Genomic DNA, 22905 nt, shown 5'->3' with positions numbered 1-22905 from the left:
ACTATTCCACTGTTCCTAGACCAGTTAACCCACTGTTCCACTGTTCCTAGACCAGTTAACCAACTATTCCACTGTTCCTAGACCAGTTAACCAACTATTCCACTGTTCCTAGACCAGTTAACCCACTGTTCCACTGTTCCTAGGCCAGTTAACCCACTGTTCCTAGACCAGTTAACCCACTGTTCCTAGACCAGTTAACCCACTGTTCCTAGACCAGTTAACCCACTGTTCCTAGACCAGTTAACCCACTGTTCCTAGACCAGTTAACCCCACTGTTCCTAGACCAGTTAACCCACTGTTCCTAGACCAGTTAACCCCACTGTTCCTAGACCAGTTAACCCACTGTTCCACTGTTCCTAGACCAGTTAACCCACTGTTCCTAGACCAGTTAACCAACTGTTCCTAGACCAGTTAACCCACTGTTCCTAGACCAGTTAACCCCACTGTTCCTAGACCAGTTAACCCACTGTTCCTAGACCAGTTAACCCCACTGTTCCTAGACCAGTTAACCCCACTGTTCCTAGACCAGTTAACCCACTGTTCCTAGACCAGTTAACCCACTGTTCCTAGACCAGTTAACCCCACTGTTCCTAGACCAGTTAACCCACTGTTCCTAGACCAGTTAACCCACTGTTCCTAGGCCAGTTAACCCACTGTTCCTCTGTCAGTTAACCCACTGTTCCTAGACCAGTTAGCCCACTATTCCTAGACCAGTTAACCCACTGTTCCTAGACCAATTAACCCACTATTCCTAGGCCAGTTAACCCACTGTTCCTAGACCAGTTAACCCACTGTTCCTAGACCAGTTAACCCACTGTTCCTAGACCAGTTAACTCACTGTTCCTAGACCAGTTAACCCCACTGTTCCTAGACCAGTTAACCCACTGTTTCTAGACCAGTTAACCCACTGTTCCTAGACCAGTTAACCCACTGTTCCTAGACCAGTCAACCCACTGTTCCTAGACCAGTTAACCCACTGTTCCTAGACCAGTTAACCCCACTGTTCCTAGACCAGTTAACCCACTGTTTCTAGACCAGTTAACACACTGTTCCTAGACCAGTTAACCCACTGTTCCTAGACCAGTTAACCCACTGTTCCTAGACCAGTTAACCCACTGTTCCTAGACCAGTTAACCCACTGTTCCTAGACCAGTTAACCCACTGTTCCTAGACCAGTTAACCCACTGTTCCTAGACCAGTTAACCCACTGTTCCTAGACCAGTTAACCCACTGTTCCTAGACCAGTTAACCCACTGTTCCTAGACCAGTTAACCCACTGTTCCTAGACCAGTTAACCCCACTGTTCCTAGACCAGTTAACCCACTGTTTCTAGACCAGTTAACCCACTGTTCCTAGACCAGTTAACCCACTGTTCCTAGGCCGTCATTGAAAATAAGAATTTGTTCTTAACTGACTTGCCCAGTTTAAAAAAAAATGATAAGGGTATCTTCTTATTTTTAAGCCCATAACCATGTGTGTGGGGTGTATACTTATGTTTCGAAGTAAATTTGTTTAACACTACCAAGAAACACGGTGTCACCCAGATATAGCCCACTGCAATAAATTAATGAGCAATCTTCAAAACTAGGCCACAACAGGAAGTGCAGTCAGCCTTGAAGTCAGGTTTTTGCATAATTCCATTGTTTTATATTCTAACGAGAGCCTCCCTCCCTCCCTGTTTCAGGTGGTGTACTTCTCAGCGACGTACCCCTACTTTATGCTCTTCATCCTCTTCTGCCGCGGCATCACTCTGCCCGGAGCCATCGATGGAATCCTCTTCTACATCACGCCCAACTTCGAGAAGCTCAAGGAATCAGAGGTAGCTAGCCTTTATCAGTGAGCAGACTCAGAGGTAGCTAGCCTTTATCAGTGAGCAGATTCAGAAGTAGCTAGCCTTTATCAGTGAACAGATTCAGAAGTAGCTAGCCTTTATCAGTGAACAGATTCAGAGGGAGAATGGATGCTGATTGCTGCGCGTGATGCTGTGAGTTGCAATTTGTTCTGACTTGCAGTGTGTTCTGACTTGCAGTGTGTTTTGACTTGCAGTGTGTTTTGACTTGCAGTGTGTTCTGACTTGCAATGTGTTCTGACTTGCAGTGTGTTCTGACTTGCAGTGTGTTCTGACTTGCAATGTGTTCTGACTTGCAGTGTGTTTGGACTTGCAGTGTGTTTTGACTTGCAGTTTGTTTTAACTTACAGTGTGTTTTGACTTGCAGTGTGTTTTGACTTGCAGTGTGTTTTGACTAGCAGTGTGTTTTGACTTGCAGTGTGTTTTGACTTACAGTGTGTTTTGACTTGCAGTGTGTTTTGACTTGCAGTGTGTTTTGACTTGCAGTGCATTTGGACTTGCAGTGTGTTTTGACTTGCAGTGTGTTTTGACTTGCAGTGCATTTGGACTTGCAGTGCGTTTGGACTTGCAGTGTGTTTTGACTCTTGTCTCTCTGTTCTCCTCAGGTGTGGTTGGATGCTGCCACTCAGATCTTCTTCTCCTATGGGCTGGGGCTAGGATCACTGATTGCTCTGGGAAGCTACAACCCATTCAATAACAATGTTTACAGGTAGGTTGTTTTCTTTAATAACACTCAATCTAGCTCTTTACTGCAATTTATATTCTGCTTCTGCCAATGATGTGTGGACCTATGTCGATGGATTCTGCTGTGTGTGTGTGAGAGAGAGAGAGAGAGAGAGAGAGAGAGAGAGAGAGAGAGAGAGAGAGAGAGAGAGAGAGAGAGAGAGAGAGAGAGAGAGAGAGAGAGAGAGAGAGAGAGAAAACACACATCTGTCAGCTGCCACTTCATCTCTGTCTCTCTCCATTTTATATCCTGGAAATGAACGAACAAATACCCCATCTCTAAAATGAATGGGCCAATCCATTGACATTGCAGTAAGGCTCGGCTATAGAATGCAAAACCCTCCCTCCCTCCCTTCCAAAGCAAATGTGCTTTGGTTTGATAAGGCTTCCATATCAGTGTGACAACAGCCATTCCAAACCCATGCTTTTGTCTTTCTCTCCATCTCCCTGCAGAGATTCTGTCATTGTGTGCTGCATCAACTCGTTCACCAGCATGTTCGCTGGCTTAGTCATCTTCTCCATTGTGGGCTTCATGGCCAACGTGACTAAGAGGCCTATAATAGAAGTAGCAGCCTCAGGTAATTACCATTCACTATTGATATAGATCTTAATGGGACGATACAGCATTGATGCCGTGCATACACGATTTAGCCGCGAGTTCGCCACATCTTTGCCATCCTAAACTAATTTTTATGACTAAAGTGAAAATCGATTAACTTTAAAAAAAAAAAAAGATGGTCATACCAAGGATCATTTAGCTATTTGATTTGAAGTTTTAGGACCCCTTAAGGTATCAATATATATATATATATATATATATATATATATATATATATATTTTTTTTTTTTTTTTTTGACGAAACATTGAATTTTGGTCTAACTGCTATTAGCCAATAGAAACGCAGTGAGTAACAGATTCACTACGTGGATAAACAGATGGTCCTAAAACAAATCACAAGGAAGTTTGTTCTGTAGTTTCCTGTTCGGTATCTGAGAGGTATGACACAGATCAGGAAACTACAGTACCAGTCAAAAGTTTATATAGTTACTATTTTCTACATTGTAGAATTATATTTGATTTGATTTCACCTTTATTTAACCAGGTAGTCAAGTTGAGAACAAGTTCTCATTTACAATTGCGACCTGGCCAATAATAGTGAAGAATAAAAACTATGAAATAACACATATGTAATCATGGAGTAACCAAAAAAAAGTGTTAAACAAATCAAAAGATATATTTTTTTGATTCTTCAAAGTAGCCCCCGTTTGCCTTGATTACAGCTTTGCACACTCTTGTCATTCTCTCAACCAGCTTCATGAGGAAATGCTTTTCCAACAGTCTTGAAGGAGTTCCCACATATGCTAAGCACTTGTTGACTGTTTTTCCTTCAATCTGCAGTCCATCTCAACTGGGTTGAGGTTGGGTGATTGTGGAGGCCAGGTCATCTGATGCAGCACTCCATCACCCTCCTCGATCAAATAGCCTTTATACAGCCTGGAGGTGTGTTTGGTCACTGTCCTGAAAAATAAGTGTTATTCCCACTAAGCGCAAACAAGATGGGATTGCATATTGCTGTAGAATGCTGTGGTAGCCATGCTGGTTAAGTGTGCCTTGAATTCAAAATAAATCACCAACAGTGTCACCAGCAAAGCACCAGAACACCTCTTCCTCCATGCTTCACGGTGGGAACCATACATGCGGAGATCATCAGTTCACCTACTCTGCGTCTCACAAAGACACGGTGGTTGGAACCAAAAATCTCAAATTTGGACTCATCAGACCAAAGGACAGATTTACACCTGTCTAATGTCCATTTCTCATTTTTCTTGGCCCAAGCAAGTATCTTCTTCTTATTGGTGTCCTTTAGTAGTGGTTTCTTGACAACAATTAGGCCATGAAGGCCTGATTCACACAGCCTCCTCTGAACAGTTGATGTTGAGATGTGTCTGTTACTTGAACTCTGTGAATCATTTATTTGGGGTGCAATCTGAGTTGAAGTTAACTATAATGAAATTTTAACAACTTTTAATTGAAATGCATTCCAGGTGACTACCTCATGAATCTGGTTGAGAGAATGCCAAGAGTGTGCAAAGCTGTCATCAAGCCAAAGGGTGGCTACTTAGAAGAATCTCAAATATAAAATATATTTTGATTTGTTTAACACTTACTACATGATTCTATATGTGTTATTTCATAGTTTTGATGTCTTCACTGTTATTCTACAATGTAGAAAATAGTACAAATAAAGAAAAACCCTTGAAAGAGTAGGTGTCTCACAACCTTTGACAGGTACTGTACATACTGTACACACATCTTTATTATCATTATATATATACTTTTTTTAACCCCTTATTCTAGGCACTAAACTATCTTTATACTTCCATTCCTTTTTTAAACTGGTACATGGCTTCCTTCAGACTAGTCCTGTGAAGCTTGTGGGCGTCCTAGTCATAGACATGTTTGTGGGAGTCTCACCTTTCAGTGGGAGCCACAGTGGGAGTCTCACCTTTCAGTGGGAGTCTCACCTTTCAGTGGGAGCCACAGTGGGAGTCTCACCTTTCAGTGGGAGCCACAGTGGGAGTCTCACCTTTCAGTGGGAGCCACAGTGGGAGCCACAGTGGGAGTCTCTCCTTTCAGTGGGAGCCACAGTGGGAGTCTCACCTTTCAGTGGGAGTCACAGTGGGAGTCTCACCTTTCAGTGGGAGTCTCACCTTTCAGTGGGAGCCACAGTGGAAGTCTCACCTTTCAGTGGGAGCCACAGTGTGAGCCACAGTGGGAGTCTCTCCTTTCAGTGGGAGACACAGTGGGAGTCTCACCTTTCAGTGGGAGTCACAGTGGGAGTCTCACCTTTCATTGGGAGTCTCACCTTTCAGTGGGAGTCTCACCTTTCAGTGGGAGTCACAGTGGGAGTCTCACCTTTCAGTGGGAGTCACAGTGGGAGTCTCACCTTTCAGTGGGAGTCTCACCTTTCAGTGGGAGCCACAGTGGGAGTCTCACCTTTCAGTGGGAACCACAGTGGGAGCCACAGTGGGAGCCACAGTGGGGGTCTCACCTTTCAGTGGGAGCCACAGTGGGAGCCTTTCAGTGGGAGTCTCACCTTTCAGTGGGAGCCACAGTGGGAGTCTCACCTTTCAGTGGGAGCCCCAGTGGGAGTCTCTCCTTTCAGCGGGAGCCACAGTGGGAGTCTCACCTTTCAGTGGGAGCCACAGTGGGAGTCTCACCTTTCAGTGGGAGCCACAGTGGGAGTCTCACCTTTCAGTGGGAGCCACAGTGGGAGTCTCACCTTTCAGTGGGAGCCACAGTGAGAGTCTCACCTTTCAGTGGGAGCCACAGTGGGAGCCACAGTGGGAGTCTCTCCTTTCAGTGGGGGCCACAGTGGGAGCCACAGTGGGAGTCTCACCTTTCAGTGGGAGCCACAGTGGGAGTCTCACCTTTCAGTGGGAGCCACAGTGAGAGTCTCACCTTTCAGTGGGATCCACAGTGGGAGTCTCTCCTTTCAGCGGGAGCCACAGTGGGAGTCTCACCTTTCAGTGGGAGCCACAGTGGGAGTCTCACCTTTCAGTGGGAGCCACAGTGGGAGTCTCACCTTTCAGTGGGAGCCACAGTGGGAGTCTCACCTTTCAGTGGGAGCCACAGTGAGAGTCTCACCTTTCAGTGGGAGCCACAGTGGGAGCCACAGTGGGAGTCTCTCCTTTCAGTGGGGGCCACAGTGGGAGCCACAGTGGGAGTCTCACCTTTCAGCGGGATCCACAGTGGGAGTCTCACCTTTCAGTGGGAGTCACAGTGGGAGTCTCACCTTTCAGTGGGAGCCACAGTGGGAGTCTCACCTTTCAGTGGGAGCCACAGTGAGAGTCTCACCTTTCAGTGGGAGCCACAGTGGGAGCCACAGTGGGAGTCTCTCCTTTCAGTGGGAGCCACAGTGGGAGCCACAGTGGGAGTCTCACCTTTCAGTGGGAGCCACAGTGGGAGTCTCACCTTTCAGTGGGAGCCACAGTGAGAGTCTCACCTTTCAGTGGGAGCCACAGTGGGAGCCACAGTGGGAGTCTCTCCTTTCAGTGGGAGCCACAGTGGGAGCCACAGTGGGAGTCTCTCCTTTCAGTGGGAGCCACAGTGGGAGTCCAACCGGTTCAGATGCTACACACCGAAGTTGGAAGATCGGCCGTACCGACGAATCCCGTTAGTTTGTGCGGCTTTGGACATCGGCTCTAGAGGGTCGGTTCAAAATCAGACTTTAAGAAGATATATTTTAGAAATAGGAAGGGTTTAGCCATGCTTAGGATTTCATGGCTGTGGTAACTAGTAGCGACGTGCCGTATAGACTGAGGTAATGGAAGACTGGCTGGAGAGAACTTCCCAGCAGCCTTTTCAATATTTTTTTTTATTTTTTTTTATTACGTCCGATTATTCACGTAGAATATAAAGTCCATATTGGTCACATCTTCCTATCCATTCTTGCACCTCTGTCTCTTTTTTGGGGGGATGTTTCTGCACACAATAATGTGAACATTTGGTACGTACAACAACAGCTGTCTGCACGTCGGCATGGGCAGGATCAACTAGGGAATCGGTAATGTGATCACCCACATCCTGTGGTTGAGGGACATTTGTTAATCGGGAAATGTGAGCACCTCCAAGTTGTTCAGATTTTAAAAGTGGTGTAGTGTATACCCAGTATTAGCCTACTGAGCTAATGTAAAACTAAATATATAATGTCCAGCATTAGCCTACTGAGCTAATGTAAAACTAAATATATAATGTCCAGCATTAGCCTACTGAGCTAATGTAAAACTAAATATATAATGTCCAGCAATAGCCTACTGAGCTAATGTAAAACTACATATATAATGTCCAGCAATAGCCTACTGAGCAAATATAAAACTACATATATATAATATATAATGTCCAGCATTAGCCTACTGAGCTAATGTAAAACTACATATATATAATATATAATTTGTAAGTCGCTCTGGATAAGAGCGTCTGCTAAATGACTTAAATGTAATGTAATGTAATGTCCAGCATTAGCCTACTGAGCTAATGTAAAACTACATATATAATATATAATGTCCAGCATTAGCCTACTGAGCAAATATAAAACTACATATATAATATATAATGTCCAGCATTAGCCTACTGAGCAAATATAAAACTACATATATAATGTCCAGCATTAGCCTACTGAGCAAATATAAATATATAATATATCATGTCCAGCATTAGCCTACTGAGCAAATATAAAACTAAATATATAATATATCATGTCCAGCATTAGCCTACTGAGCAAATATAAAACTAAATATATAATATATAATGTCCAGCATTAGCCTACTGAGCTAATGTAAAACTAAATATATAATATATCATGTCCAGCATTAGTCTACTGAGCAAATATAAAACTAAATATATAATATATAATGTCCAGCATTAGCCTACTGAGCAAATATAAAACTAAATATATAATATATAATGTCCAGCATTAGCCTACTGAGCAAATATAAAACGAAATATATAATATATCATGTCCAGCATTAGCCTACTGAGCAAATATAAAACTAAATATATAATATATAATGTCCAGCATTAGCCTACTGAGCTAATGTAAAACTAAATATATAATATATAATGTCCAGCATTAGCCTACTGAGCAAATATAAAACTAAATATATAATATATAATGTCCAGCATTAGCCTACTGAGCAAATATAAAACTAAATATATAATATATAATGTCCAGCATTAGCCTACTGAGCTAATGTAAAACTACATATATATAATATATAATGTCCAGCATTAGCCTACTGAGCAAATATAAAACTAAATATATAATATATAATGTCCAGCATTAGCCTACTGAGCAAATATAAAACTACATATATAATATATAATGTCCAGCATTAGCCTACTGAGCAAATATAAATATATAATATATAATGTCCAGCATTAGCCTACTGAGCTAATGTAAAACTAAATATATAATATATAATGTCCAGCATTAGCCTAATGAGCAAATATAAAACTAAATATATAATATATCATGTCCAGCATTAGCCTACTGAGCAAATATAAAACTACATATATAATGTCCAGCATTAGCCTACTGAGCAAATATAAAACTACATATATAATGTCCAGCATTAGCCTACTGAGCAAATCTAAATATATAATATATAATGTCCAGCATTAGCCTACTGAGCAAATATAAAACTACATATATAATGTCCAGCATTAGCCTACTGAGCAAATCTAAATATATAATATATAATGTCCAGCATTAGCCTACTGAGCTAATATAAAACTACATATATAATATATAATGTCCAGCATTAGCCTACTGAGCTAATGTAAAACTAAATATATAATATATAATGTCCAGCATTAGCCTACTGAGCAAATATAAAACTACATATATAATATATAATGTTCAGCATTAGCCTACTGAGCAAATATAAAACTACATATATAATATATCATGTCCAGCATTAGCCTACTGAGCAAATATAAAACTAAATATATAATATATCATGTCCAGCATTAGCCTACTGAGCTAATATAAAACTACATATATAATATATCATGTCCAGCATTAGCCTACTGAGCAAATATAAAACTAAATATATAATATATAATGTCCAGCATTAGCCTACTGAGCAAATCTAAATCTAAATATATAATGTCCAGCATTAGCCTACTGAGCAAATATAAAACTACATATATAATATATAATGTCCAGCATTAGCCTACTGAGCAAATATAAAACTAAATATATAATATATAATGTCCAGCATTAGCCTACTGAGCAAATATAAAACTACATATATAATATATAATGTCCAGCATTAGCCTACTGAGCAAATATAAAACTACATATATAATATATAATGTCCAGCATTAGCCTACTGAGCAAATATAAAACTACATATATAATATATCATGTCCAGCATTAGCCTACTGAGCTAATATAAAACTACATATATAATATATCATGTCCAGCATTAGCCTACTGAGCTAATATAAAACTACATATATAATATATAATGTCCAGCATTAGCCTACTGAGCTAATATAAAACTACATATATAATATATAATGTCCAGCATTAGCCTACTGAGCTAATATAAAACTACATATATAATATATAATGTCCAGCATTAGCCTACTGAGCTAATGTAAAACTAAATATATAATATATCATGTCCAGCATTAGCCTACTGAGCTAATATAAAACTACATATATAATATATCATGTCCAGCATTAGCCTACTGAGCAAATATAAAACTACATATATAATATATCATGTCCAGCATTAGCCTACTGAGCTAATATAAAACTACATATATAATATATCATGTCCAGCATTAGCCTACTGAGCTAATATAAAACTACATATATAATATATCATGTCCAGCATTAGCCTACTGAGCTAATATAAAACTACATATATAATATATCATGTCCAGCATTAGCCTACTGAGCTAATATAAAACTACATATATAATATATCATGTCCAGCATTAGCCTACTGAGCAAATATAAAACTACATATATAATATATCATGTCCAGCATTAGCCTACTGAGCTAATATAAAACTACATATATAATATATAATGTCCAGCATTAGCCTACTGAGCTAATATAAAACTACATATATAATATATCATGTCCAGCATTAGCCTACTGAGCTAATAATATGAGAAAATCAAGAGGGACGGTAGGATATCCTTTCCGCCATACCTATGGAACCTGATCTTTTGCCAAATTATTGATTGATTGGTCAAAAGATCAATTAGTGACAACATAAAAAAAGATCAGAATTGTGCTGCCTGTGAAAACTCAGCATATGCTATACACATAAACACATAAATTGCCTATACCTACTGGCCATCAAATACGTTTTAAAACAGCATTAACACTCTTTGTGTATTTTATCAGGACCGGAAGGCATAATTCAGTCTCTAACTGCCTGTCTGTGTTGTGTTGCAGGTCCTGGCTTGGCGTTCTTGGCCTACCCTGAGGCAGTAACCCAGCTGCCGATCTCTCCTCTCTGGGCGATCCTCTTCTTCTCCATGTTGCTGATGCTTGGAATCGACAGTCAGGTGAGGAAACAACAGCCATTTGGAGTTTGTGTTTATATTGTTGTGTTGTTGTGTTGTCCTGTGTTGTGTTGTGTTTTGTTGTGTTGTCCTGTGTTGTTGTCTTGTGTTGTGTTGTGTGTTGTTGTGTTGTCCTGTGTTGTCCTGTGTTGTGTTGTTGTGTGTTGTTTTGTCCTGTGTTGTGTTGTCCTGTGTTGTGTTGTTGTGTTGTCCTGTGTTGTGTTGTTGTGTTGTCCTGTGTTGTGTAGTTGTGTTGTGTTGTGTTGTGTTGTTGTGTTGTGTTGTCCTGTGTTGTGTTGTTGTGTTGTCCTGTGTTGTTTTGTTGTTGTGTTGTCCTGTGTTGTTTTGTTGTTGTGTTGTCCTGTGTTGTTGTGTTGTTGTGTTGTTGTGTTGTCCTGTGTTGTGTTGTTGTGTTGTCCTGTGTTGTGTTGTTGTGTTGTCCTGTGTTGTTGTGTTGTCCTGTGTTGTTGTGTTGTCCTGTGTTGTTGTGTTGTTGTGTTGTCCTGTGTTGTGTTGTTGTGTTGTACTGTGTTGTGTTGTTGTGTTGTCCTGTGTTGTTGTGTTGTCCTGTGGTGTTGTTGTGTTGTCCTGTGGTGTGTTGTTGTGTTGTCCTGTGTTGTGTTGTTGTGTTGTGTAGTCCTGTGTTGTGTTGTCCTGTGTTGTGTTGTTGTGTTGTGTTGTCCTGTGTTGTGTTGTTGTATTGTGTTGTCCTGTGTTGTGTTGTTGTGTTGTGTTGTCCTGTGTTGTGTTGTTGTGTTGTGTTGTCCTGTGTTGTCCTGTGTTGTGTTGTGTTGTTGTTTTGTCCTGTGTTGTGTTGTCCTGTGTTGTGTTGTTGTGTTGTGTTGTGTTGTCCTGTGTTGTGTTGTTGTGTTGTGTTGTGTTGTGTTGTCCTGTGTTGTGTTGTTGTGTTGTGTTGTGTTGTCCTGTGTTGTGTTGTTGTGTTGTGTTGTGTTGTCCTGTGTTGTGTTGTTGTGTTGTGTTGTGTTGTCCTGTGTTGTGTTGTTTTGTTGTCCTGTGTTGTCCTGTGTTGTGTTGTGTTGTTGTTTTGTCCTGTGTTGTTGTGTTGTTGTGTTGTCCAGTGTTGTGTTGTTGTGTTGGACCATGGAAATGCAGTAGTATTATTCATCTAATACAGTTTTTGTTGTGTAGTAGTGTACTGAGGAGGTATATTATTATATAATGTGTAGTATAGTAGTGTACTGTGGAGGTATAGTATTATATAATGTGTTGTATAGTATTGTACTGTGGAGGTATAGTATTATATAATGTGTTGTGTAGTAGTGTACTGTGGAGGTATAGTATTATATAATGTGTTGTATAGTATTGTACTGTGGAGGTATAGTATTATATAATGTGTTGTGTAGTAGTGTACTGTGGAGGTATAGTATTATATACTGTGTAGTATAGTAGTGTACTGTGGAGGTATAGTATTATATAATGTGTTGTGTAGTAGTGTACTGAGGAGGTATAGTATTATATAATGTGTTGTATAGTATTATATAATGTGTAGTATAGTATTATATAATGTGTAGTATAGTAGTGTACTGAGGAGCTATAGTATTATATAATGTGTTGTATAGTATTATATAATATGTAGTATAGTATTATATAATGTGTTGTGTAGTAGTGTACTGAGGAGGTATAGTATTATATAATGTGTAGTATAGTATTATATAATGTGTAGTATAGTATTATATAATGTGTAGTATAGTAGTGTACTGAGGAGCTATAGTATTATATAATGTGTTGTATAGTATTATATAATGTGTAGTATAGTAGTGTACTGTGGAGGTATAGTATTATATAATGTGTTGTATAGTAGTGTACTGTGGAGATATAGTATTATATAATGTGTTGTGTAGTAGTGTACTGAGGAGGAATAGTATTATATAATGTGTAGTATAGTAGTGTACTGAGGAGGTATAATATTATATAATGTGTTGTGTAGTAGTGTACTGAGGAGGTATAGTATTATATAATGTGTTGTATAGTATTATATAATGTGTAGTATAGTAGTGTACTGTGGAGGTATAGTATTATATAATGTGTTGTGCAGTAGTGTACTGTGGAGATATAGTATTCCCAGCAAACTAAAATTGTTTCTGTGAAAGTTCCCGGAACATTTTGTTACGTTGCATCAAATGGTCTCGTATCACAAAAACGGTTCGGTTGTGGTAATGATTATACCATGTTTGTATAAAACATCCGCCTGATGTTGCAAGAACGTTCCCAGAACACATTTTGTCTGTTTGTTTTATTACATTTCTTGGAAACCTAATGAGAACGTTTGGGGAATGTTCTGTGGTGGTTGTAACAGGTGTAACGGTTTTAGTGAACGTTAGGAGAACATTCTAATGATATTTAATTACAAACAACAACAAAAATCGGACAAAAAAATCTATTTGATATTCAGATTGTTATCGAAAACGTTCTTTGAATGTTTTTGGGATGTTATTAACATCTTAACGTTAGATAAAACCACAACTAAAACTTAATGGGAATCTAATGTTCTTGGAATGTTCCCGGTTTGCTGGGTTATCTTATTTATTATCTTCTGTGTAGTTCTGTACAGTGGAGGGCTTCATTACTGCCTTGGTGGATGAGTTCCCCAGAGCTCTGAGAGGAAGAAGAGAACTCTTCATCGCTGCCGTCTGCCTGGTCTCTTATATCATCGGCCTGTCCAACATCACACAGGTACAGTGTGTACACACACACACACACACACACACAGGATGATAAACAAAACAACACTACAAACAATAGAAAACATGGTCTGACACCACTGGGTCTGACTGACACCCTCTCAGTGGGCAAAGCTGGTCGAAAAGACGTCAGGCTTCGACCAGATAACAACCGACGCTATCGTCGTTGATGTCGTCATGAAAATACGTCTTTATCTGGTTGTCATCTTGACATTGCTTCAGCCAGAAAACTCCAATTTCAACCAGAAAATGGTGTATTGTATGGGGGGGGGGGGTTGTACTTGTACTTTATCTGTCTGTTTATCTGTCAGTTAGATAGATGTACTTATACTTTATCTGTCAGTTAGATAGATGTACTTATACTACATCTGTCAGTCAGATAGATGTACTAATACTTTATCTGTCGGTTAGATGTACTAATACTTTATCTGTCAGATAGATATACTTATACTTTATCTGTCAGTTAGATAGATGTACTTATACTTTATCTGTCAGTTAGATAGATGTACTTATACTTTATCTGTCAGATAGATAGATGTACTTATACTTTATCTGTCAGATAGATAGATGTACTTATACTTTATCTGTCAGATAGATGTACTTATACTTTATCTGTCAGATAGATGTACTTATACTTTATCTGTCAGTTAGATGTACTTATACTTTATCTGTCAGTTAGATAGATGTACTTATACTTTATCTGTCAGATAGATGTACTTATACTTTATCTGTCAGATAGATAGATGTACTTATACTTTATCTGTCAGATAGATAGATGTACTTATACTTTATCTGTCAGTTAGATATATGTACTTATACTTTATTTGTCAGTTAGATAGATGTACTTATACTTTATCTGTCTGTTAGATAGATGTACTTATACTTTATCTGTCAGTTAGATATATGTACTTATACTTTATTTGTCAGTTAGATAGATGTACTTATACTTTATCTGTCTGTTTATCTGTCAGTTAGATAGATGTACTTATACTTTATCTGTCAGTTAGATAGATGTACTTATACTTTATCTGTCAGTTAGATAGGTGTACTTATACTTTATCTGTCAGTTAGATAGATGTACTTTTACTTTATCTGTCAGTTAGATAGATGTATTTATACTTTATCTGTCAGTTAGATAGATGTACTTATACTTTATCTGTCAGTTAGATAGATGTACTTATACTTTATCTGTCAGTTAGATAGATGTACTTATACTTTATCTGTCAGATAGATAGATGTACTTATACTTTATCTGTCAGTCAGTTATTTTCTGGGTAGTCTATATTTTCTGGGTAGTCTTTATTTTCTGTCTTTATTTTCTGGGTAGTCTTTATTTTCTGTCTTTATATTCTGGGTAGTCTTTATTTTCTGTCTTTACTTTCTGGGTAGTCTTTATTTTCTGTCTTTATTTTCTGGGTAGTCTATTTTCTGGTCTATATTGTCTGGGTAGTCTGTATTCTCTGCGTAGCCTTTATGACGGGTCAGATTTACATAATTAATATATAATCATTGAATCCATGTTCATTTTCCATCAGTACAAACATATTACTTTACAAATTCTTCCTGAATCTGATCTTGTATCCAACTGATCCTGTAACTGATCTTGTATCTGATCAGGCTACCATTTCTTCATTCTAACTAATTCCACGAGCAACCCCCCCCCCCCCCGGGCTCTGTCACAGGATCAAGCCAGGGAAAGGGTGATGTCTTCTCAAGCTCCACATCCCAAACTCTTAAGGTCCATAACTGTCCTCTTAAACCGTCGTCTACTCACTGATGTACCGTGGCCACTGACACGATCACTGAACGCTCCCAAGTACCCCCTTTAGTGCCCTGCTTGTATGGAACACTACCCTACTCTACCGCACCGCTCTTCACAGCATTATCATCGTCTGTCACTGGAGATTCATGTCTGCATTCTTCTTGGATTGAAACAATCGGCCTAAATCAGATGTTCAGCTCTGCAGTACCAGTCCAGTGTAGCGTCTCCCAACACCCTCCACCCTGCACTAGAGCTGGGCTCCTGAGCCCTGAACTTCCCAGCCTTCGTTGTTATACTTATGACCAGCTCTATTCCACCACCAGTTCTATGCCACCACCAGCTCCATGCCACCACCAGTTCTATGCCACCACCAGCTCTATGCCACCACCAGTTCTATGCCACCACCAGCTCTATGCCACCACCAGCTCTATGCCACCACCAGCTCTATTCCACCACCAGTTCTATGCCACCACCAGCTCCATGCCACCACCAGTTCTATGCCACCACCAGCTCTATGCCACCACCAGTTCTATGCCACCACCAGCTCTATGCCACCACCAGTTCTATGCCACCACCAGTTCTATGCCACCAGCTCTATGCCACCACCAGCTCTATTCCACCACCAGTTCTATTCCACCACAAGCTCTATTCCACCACCAGCTCTATGCCACCACCAGCTCTATGCCACCAGTTCTATGCCACCACCAGTTCTATGCCACCACCAGCTCTATGCCACCACCAGTTCTATGCCACCACCAGTTCTATGCCACCACCAGTTCTATGCCACCACCAGCTCTATGCCACCACCAGCTCTATGCCACCAGTTCTATGCCACCACCAGTTCTATGCCACCACCAGTTCTATGCCACCACCAGCTCTATGCCACCACCAGCTCTATGCCACCAGTTCTATGCCACCACCAGTTCTATGCCACCACCAGTTCTATGCCACCACCAGCTCTATGCCACCACCAGCTCTATGCCACCAGTTCTATGCCACCACCAGTTCTATGCCACCACCAGTTCTATGCCACCACCAGCTCTATGCCACCAGCTCTATGCCACCACCAGCTCTACGCCACCACCAGCTCTATGCCACCACCAGTTCTATGCCACCACCAGTTCTATGCCACCAGCTCTATGCCACCACCAGCTCTATGCCACCACCAGCTCTATTCCACCACCAGCTCTATGCCACCACCAGCTCTATGCCACCACCAGCTCTATGCCACCACCAGCTCTATGCCACCACCAGCTCTATGCCACCACCAGTTCTATGCCACCACCAGCTCTATTCCACCACAAGCTCTATGCCACCACCAGCTCTATTCCACCACCAGCTCTATGCCACCACCAGCTCTATTCCACCACCAGCTCTATGCCACCACCAGCTCTATGCCACCACCAGCTCTATTCCACCACCAGCTCTATGCCACCACCAGCTCTATTCCACCACCAGCTCTATGCCACCACCAGCTCTATTCCACCACCAGTTCTATGCCACCACCAGCTCTATGCCACCACCAGTTCTATGCCACCAGCTCTATTCCACCACAAGCTCTATTCCACCACCAGCTCTATGCCACCACCAGCTCTATGCCACCACCAGCTCTATGCCACCAGTTCTATGCCACCACCAGCTCTATGCCACCACCAGTTCTATGCCACCAATTCTATGCCACCAGCTCTATTCCACCACCAGTTCTATGCCACCACCAGCTCTATTCCACCACCAGCTCTATTCCACCACCAGTTCTATGCCACCACCAGTTCTATGCCACCACCAGTTCTATGCCACCACCAGCTCTATGCCACCACCAGCTCTATGCCACCACCAGTTCTATGCCACCAATTATATGCCACCACCAGCTCTATGCCACCAGTTCTATGCCACCACCAGTTCTATGCCACCACCAGCTCTATGCCACCAGTTCTATGCCACCACCAGCTCTATGCCACCAGTTCTATGCCACCACCAGCTCTATGCCACCACCAGTTCTATGCCACCAATTCTATGCCACCAGCTCTATTCCACCACCAGTTCTATGCCACCACCAGCTCTATTCCACCACCAGCTCTATTCCACCACCAGTTCTATGCCACCACCAGTTCTATGCCACCACCAGTTCTATGCCACCACCAGCTCTATGCCACCACCAGCTCTATGCCACCACCAGTTCTATGCCACCAATTCTATGCCACCACCAGCTCTATGCCACCAGTTCTATGCCACCACCAGTTCTATGCCACCACCAGCTCTATGCCACCAGTTCTATGCCACCACCAGTTCTATGCCACCAATTCTATGCCACCACCAGCTCTATGCCACCAGTTCTATGCCACCACCAGTTCTATGCCACCAGTTCTATGCCACCACCAGCTCTATGCCACCAGTTCTATGCCACCACCAGTTCTATGCCACCAGTTCTATGCCACCACCAGCTCTATGCCACCAGTTCTATGCCACCACCAGTTCTATGCCACCACCAGCTCTATGCCACCAGTTCTATGCCACCACCAGTTCTATGCCACCAATTCTATGCCACCACCAGTTCTATGCCACCACCAGTTCTATGCCACCACCAGCTCTATTCCACCACCAGCTCTATGCCACCACCAGTTCTATGCCACCACCAGTTCTATGCCAAAGAGTATTATATAAATGAGGAAACAAATGATTGAGTCTCTAACACTCTCCTCTCCTCTCCTCTCCTCTCCTCTCCTCTCCTCTCCTCTCCTCTCCTCTCCTCTCCTCTCCTCTCCTCTCCTCTCCTCTCCTCTCCTCTCCTCTCCTCTCCTCTCCTCTCCTCTCCTCTCCTCTCCTCGTCCAATAGGGTGGGCTGTATGTGTTCAAGCTGTTTGACTACTATTCAGCCAGCGGAATGTGCCTGCTCTTCCTGGTCTTCTTCGAGTGCGTCTCCATATCCTGGTTCTACGGTAAGTCAGTGACATCGCTTCCTGTTTGTGCGATTTCAGTTACATCACTTCCTGTTAAAGCTACGGTGACATCACTAAGTCGACACCGATGACAGTGTAAAGGATTGTCCGGCGCAACTCAATATTCTGTGTGTAAAAGTATTGGGGTGTTCTCAACGTAATAGTCTTTGAGGTGTTCTCAACGTAGTAGTCTTTGAGGTGTTCTCAACGTAGTAGTCTTTGAGGTGTTCTCAACGTAGTAGTCTTTGAGGTGTTCTCAACGTAGTAGTCTTTGAGGTGTTCTCAACGTAATAGTCTTTGAGGTGTTCTCAACGTAGTAGTCTTTGAGGTGTTCTCAACGTAATAGTCTTTGAGGTGTTCTCAACGTAGTAGTCTTTGGGGTTTACTCAACGTAGTAGTCTTTGAGGTGTTCTCAACGTAGTAGTCTTTGTGGTGTTCTCAACGTAGTAGTCTTTGAGGTGTTCTCAACGTAATAGTCTTTGAGGTGTTCTCAACGTAGTAGTCTTTGAGGTGTTCTCAACGTAATAGTCTTTGAGGTGTTCTCAACGTAGTAGTCTTTGGGGTGTTCTCAACGTAGTAGTCTTTGAGGTGTTCTCAACGTAGTAGTCTTTGAGGTGTTCTCAACGTAATAGTCTTTGAGGTGTTCTCAACGTAATAGTCTTTGAGGTGTTCTCAACGTAGTAGTCTTTGAGGTGTTCTCAACGTAGTAGTCTTTGAGGTGTTCTCAACGTAGTAGTCTTTGAGGTGTTCTCAACGTAGTAGTCTTTGAGGTGTTCTCAACGTAGTAGTCTTTGAGGTGTTCTCAACGTAGTAGTCTTTGAGGTGTTCTCAACGTAGTAGTCTTTGGGGTGTTCTCAACGTAGTAGTCTTTGAGGTGTTCTCAACGTAGTAGTCTTTGAGGTGTTCTCAACGTAATAGTCTTTGAGGTGTTCTCAACGTAATAGTCTTTGAGGTGTTCTCAACGTAGTAGTCTTTGAGGTGTTCTCAACGTAGTAGTCTTTGAGGTGTTCTCAACGTAGTAGTCTTTGAGGTGTTCTCAACGTAGTAGTCTTTGAGGTGTTCTCAACGTAGTAGTCTTTGAGGTGTTCTCAACGTAGTAGTCTTTGAGGTGTTCTCAACGTAGTAGTCTTTGGGGTGTACTCAACGTAGTAGTCTTTGGGGTGTTCTCAACGTAATAGTTTTTGAGGTGTTCTCAACGTAGTAGTCTTTGAGGTGTTCTCAACGTAGTAGTCTTTGGGGTGTTCTCAACGTAATAGTCTTTGAGGTGTTCTCAACGTAGTAGTCTTTGAGGTGTTCTCAACGTAGTAGTCTTTGAGGTGTTCTCAACGTAGTAGTCTTTGAGGTGTTCTCAACGTAGTAGTCTTTGAGGTGTTCTCAACGTAGTAGTCTTTGAGGTGTTCTCAACGTAGTAGTCTTTGAGGTGTTCTCAACGTAGTAGTCTTTGGGGTGTACTCAACGTAGTAGTCTTTGGGGTGTTCTCAACGTAATAGTTTTTGAGGTGTTCTCAACGTAGTAGTCTTTTAGGTGTTCTCAACGTAGTAGTCTTTGGGGTGTTCTCAACGTAATAGTCTTTGAGGTGTTCTCAACGTAATAGTCTGAGGTGTTCTCAACGTAGTAGTCTTTGAGGTGTTCTCAACGTAGTAGTCTTTGAGGTGTTCTCAACGTAGTAGTCTTTGAGGTGTTCTCAACGTAATAGTCTTTGAGGTGTTCTCAACGTAGTAGTCTTTGAGGTGTTCTCAACGTAATAGTCTTTGGGGTGTTCTCAACGTAGTAGTCTTTGAGGTGTTCTCAACGTAGTAGTCTTTGAGGTGTTCTCAACGTAGTAGTCTTTGAGGTGTTCTCAACGTAATAGTCTTTGAGGTGTTCTCAACGTAGTAGTCTTTGAGGTGTTCTCAACGTAGTAGTCTTTGAGGTGTTCTCAACGTAGTAGTCTTTGAGGTGTTCTCAACGTAATAGTCTTTGGGATTTACTCAACGTAGTAGTCTTTGAGGTGTTCTCAACATAATAGTCTTTGGGGTTTACTCAACGTAGTAGTCTTTGAGGTGTTCTCAACATAATAGTCTTTGGGGTTTACTCAACGTAGTAGTCTTTGAGGTGTTCTCAACGTAGTAGTCTTTGTGGTGTTCTCAACGTAGTAGTCTTTGAGGTGTTCTCAACGTAATAGTCTTTGAGGTGTTCTCAACGTAGTAGTCTTTGAGGTGTTCTCAACGTAATAGTCTTTGAGGTGTTCTCAACGTAATATTCTTTGGGGTGTACTCAACGTAAGTCTTTGGGGTGTGCTCAACGTAATAGTCTTTGGGGTGTACTCAACGTAATAGTCTTTGAGGTGTTCTCAACGTAATAGTCTTTGGGGTGTACTCAACGTAATAGTCTTTGAGGTGTTCTCAACGTAATAGTCTTTGGGGTGTACTCAACGTAATAGTCTTTGAGGTGTACTCAACGTAATAGACATTGGGTAAAAGGTTTGGGTGCTGGGCTTCTGATACTGCTACCAAATTCCATATCTAAAGACTGCTTCCAGTGAGTGCAGCTTCTTGTCTTCCATCATAGGACCTTTGACCTACAATTTCTTATTTATTTTGTAGGTGCCGATAAGTTCCTTGCCAACATTGAGGAGATGATTGGCCACAAGCCCTGCCTGTGGTGGAAGCTCTGTTGGGTCGTGTTCACTCCTCTTATTGTGGCTGTAAGTACTCTCTCTCTCATTCTCTCTTCCTTTCCTTCTCCCCTCTCTCTTCCTCTCTCCCTTCCTCCCCCTCTCTCTCTTCCTCTCTTTCCACCTCCTCTCTCCTTCTCTTTCTCTTTCTCTTCCTCCCCTTTTCTCTCCTTCTCTCTTCCTTCCTCCCCCTCGCACTCCTTCTCTCTTCCTTCCTTCCTCCCCCTCTCTCCTCTCTCCCTTCCTCTCCCCCTCTCTCTCCTTCTCACCCCCTCTCTTTCCTTCTCACCCCCATCTCTCTCCTTCTCACTCTCTTCATCCCCCTCTATCTCCTCTCTCTCTTCCCCCCGTCTCTCTCCTTCTCTCTTCCATCCTCCCCTCACTCTCCTTCTCTCTTCCATCCTCCCTTCGCTCTCCTTCTCTCTTCCTTCCTCCCCCTCTCTCTCCTTTCCACTCCCCCTCTCTGTCCTTCTCTCTGTCTTCCTCCCCCTCTATCTCCATCTTCCCCCTCTCTCCTTCTCTCTCTTCCCCCCTCTCTCCTTCTCTCTCTCCCGCCCCCTCTCTCTCCTTCTCTCTCCTTTTCCCCCTCTCCTTCTCTCTCTTCCTCCCTCTCTCCTTCTCTCTCTCTCTCCCTCCCCCTCTCTCTCCTTCTCTCTCCTTTTCCCCCTCTCCTTCTCTCTCTTCCTCCCTCTCTCCTTCTCCCTCTCCCTCCCCCTCTCTCCCCTTCTCTCTCCTTTCCCCCTCTCCTTCTCTCCCTCCCCCCCTCTCTCTCCTTCTCTCTCTTTCCCCCTCTCTCCTTCTCTCTCTTTCCCCCCCCTCTCCTTCTCTCTCTTCCCCCCCTCTCCTTCTCTCTCTCCCGCCCCCTCTCTCTCCTTCTCTCTCCTTTCCCCCCTTTCCTTCTCTCTCCTTTTCCCCCCCTCTCCTTCTCTCTCTTCCCCCACTCTCATTCTCTCTCTCCCTCCCCCTCTCTCTCCTTCTCTCTCCTTTTCCCCCCCTCTCCTTCTCTCTTGTCCCCCTCTCTCCTTTCTCTCTTCCTCCCCCTTCTCTATCTTCCTCTCTCTCTTCCCCCCTCTCTCCTTCTCTCTCTCCCGCCCCTCTCTCTCCTTCTCTCTCCTTTTCCCCCTCTCCTTCTCTCTCTTCACCCCTCTCTCCTTCTCTCTCTCCCTCCCCCTCTCTCTCCTTCTCTCTCTTCCTCCCCCTTCTCTATCTTCCTCTCTCTCTTCCTCCCGCCTCTCTCCTTCGCTCTATATCTCCTCCCCTGTCTCTGTCTTTCTTCTGTCTACCCTCTCAAAGTACAGCATTACAAATCAATGTAAATTCATGAATTTTGGCCAACTGCCACACTGAATACAGCTGTCTGTCTGGTGTTATTATATGGAGGGGTTTTAACGCCAAAAATAAAGACCAAACTATACAGCCTATTTTTGTCATTAACAACTCTCTATATTCCTACAACCGTGGTCAAATCAAATCAAATCAAATTGTGTTTGTCACATGCACCGAATACAACATGTATAGACTTTACCGAGTTTACAGAGTAGCAGCAGCGTATGTGAAGAGTGTGAGAGTATTAAAGTGTGTATGTGTGTTTTGTGTGTGTGTGTGTGTGTGTGTGTGTGTGTGTGTGTGTGTGTGTGTGTGTGTGTGTGTGTGTGTGTGTGTGTGTGTGTGAGCGTGTCAGTGTAGTATGTGTGAGTAGAGCCCAGTGAGTGTAGATAGATGTCAGTGCATTTAAAAAAGCGGGGTCAATGTAAATAGTCCGGGTAGCCATTTGATGAACTGTTCAGCAGTCTAATGGCTTTGGGATAGAAGCTGTTCAGCAGTCTAATGGCTTGGGGGATAGAAGCTGTTCAGCAGTCTAATGGCTTGGGGGATAGAAGCTGTTCAGCAGTCTAATGGCTTGGGGGTAGAAGCTGTTCAGCAGTCTTATGGCTTGGGGATAGAAGCTGTTCAGCAGTCTTATGGCTTGGGGATAGAAGCTGTTCAGCAGTCTAATGGCTTGGGGATAGAAGCTGTTCAGCAGTCTAATGGCTTGGGGATAGAAGCTGTTCAGCAGTCTAATGGCTTGGGGATAGAAGCTGTTCAGCAGTCTGATGGCTTGGGGGTAGCAGCTGTTCAGCAGTCTAATGGCTTGGGGGTAGAAGCTGTTCAGCAGTCTAATGGCTTGGGGATAGAAGCTGTTCA

General features: G+C 42.4%; 1 protein-coding gene across 1 annotated transcript in view; it reads left to right on the top strand.

Annotated features, from left to right (window-relative positions):
* Positions 1-22905, top strand: part of slc6a1b (solute carrier family 6 member 1b) — a 41348-nt gene that overhangs the window by 7677 nt on the left and 10766 nt on the right. Inside the window, exons 7-13 of the mRNA XM_046333781.1 lie at positions 1685-1819; positions 2455-2558; positions 3026-3150; positions 10556-10668; positions 13228-13359; positions 17963-18065; positions 20651-20751. Coding sequence (XP_046189737.1) covers positions 1685-1819; positions 2455-2558; positions 3026-3150; positions 10556-10668; positions 13228-13359; positions 17963-18065; positions 20651-20751 — 813 coding nt within the window. The remainder of the gene's footprint in view (positions 1-1684; positions 1820-2454; positions 2559-3025; positions 3151-10555; positions 10669-13227; positions 13360-17962; positions 18066-20650; positions 20752-22905) is intronic.

This window comes from Oncorhynchus gorbuscha, linkage group LG03 (assembly GCF_021184085.1).
Source record: "Oncorhynchus gorbuscha isolate QuinsamMale2020 ecotype Even-year linkage group LG03, OgorEven_v1.0, whole genome shotgun sequence".
NCBI lineage: Eukaryota > Metazoa > Chordata > Actinopteri > Salmoniformes > Salmonidae > Oncorhynchus > Oncorhynchus gorbuscha.
This window is presented reverse-complemented; position numbering and strand designations above follow the sequence as displayed.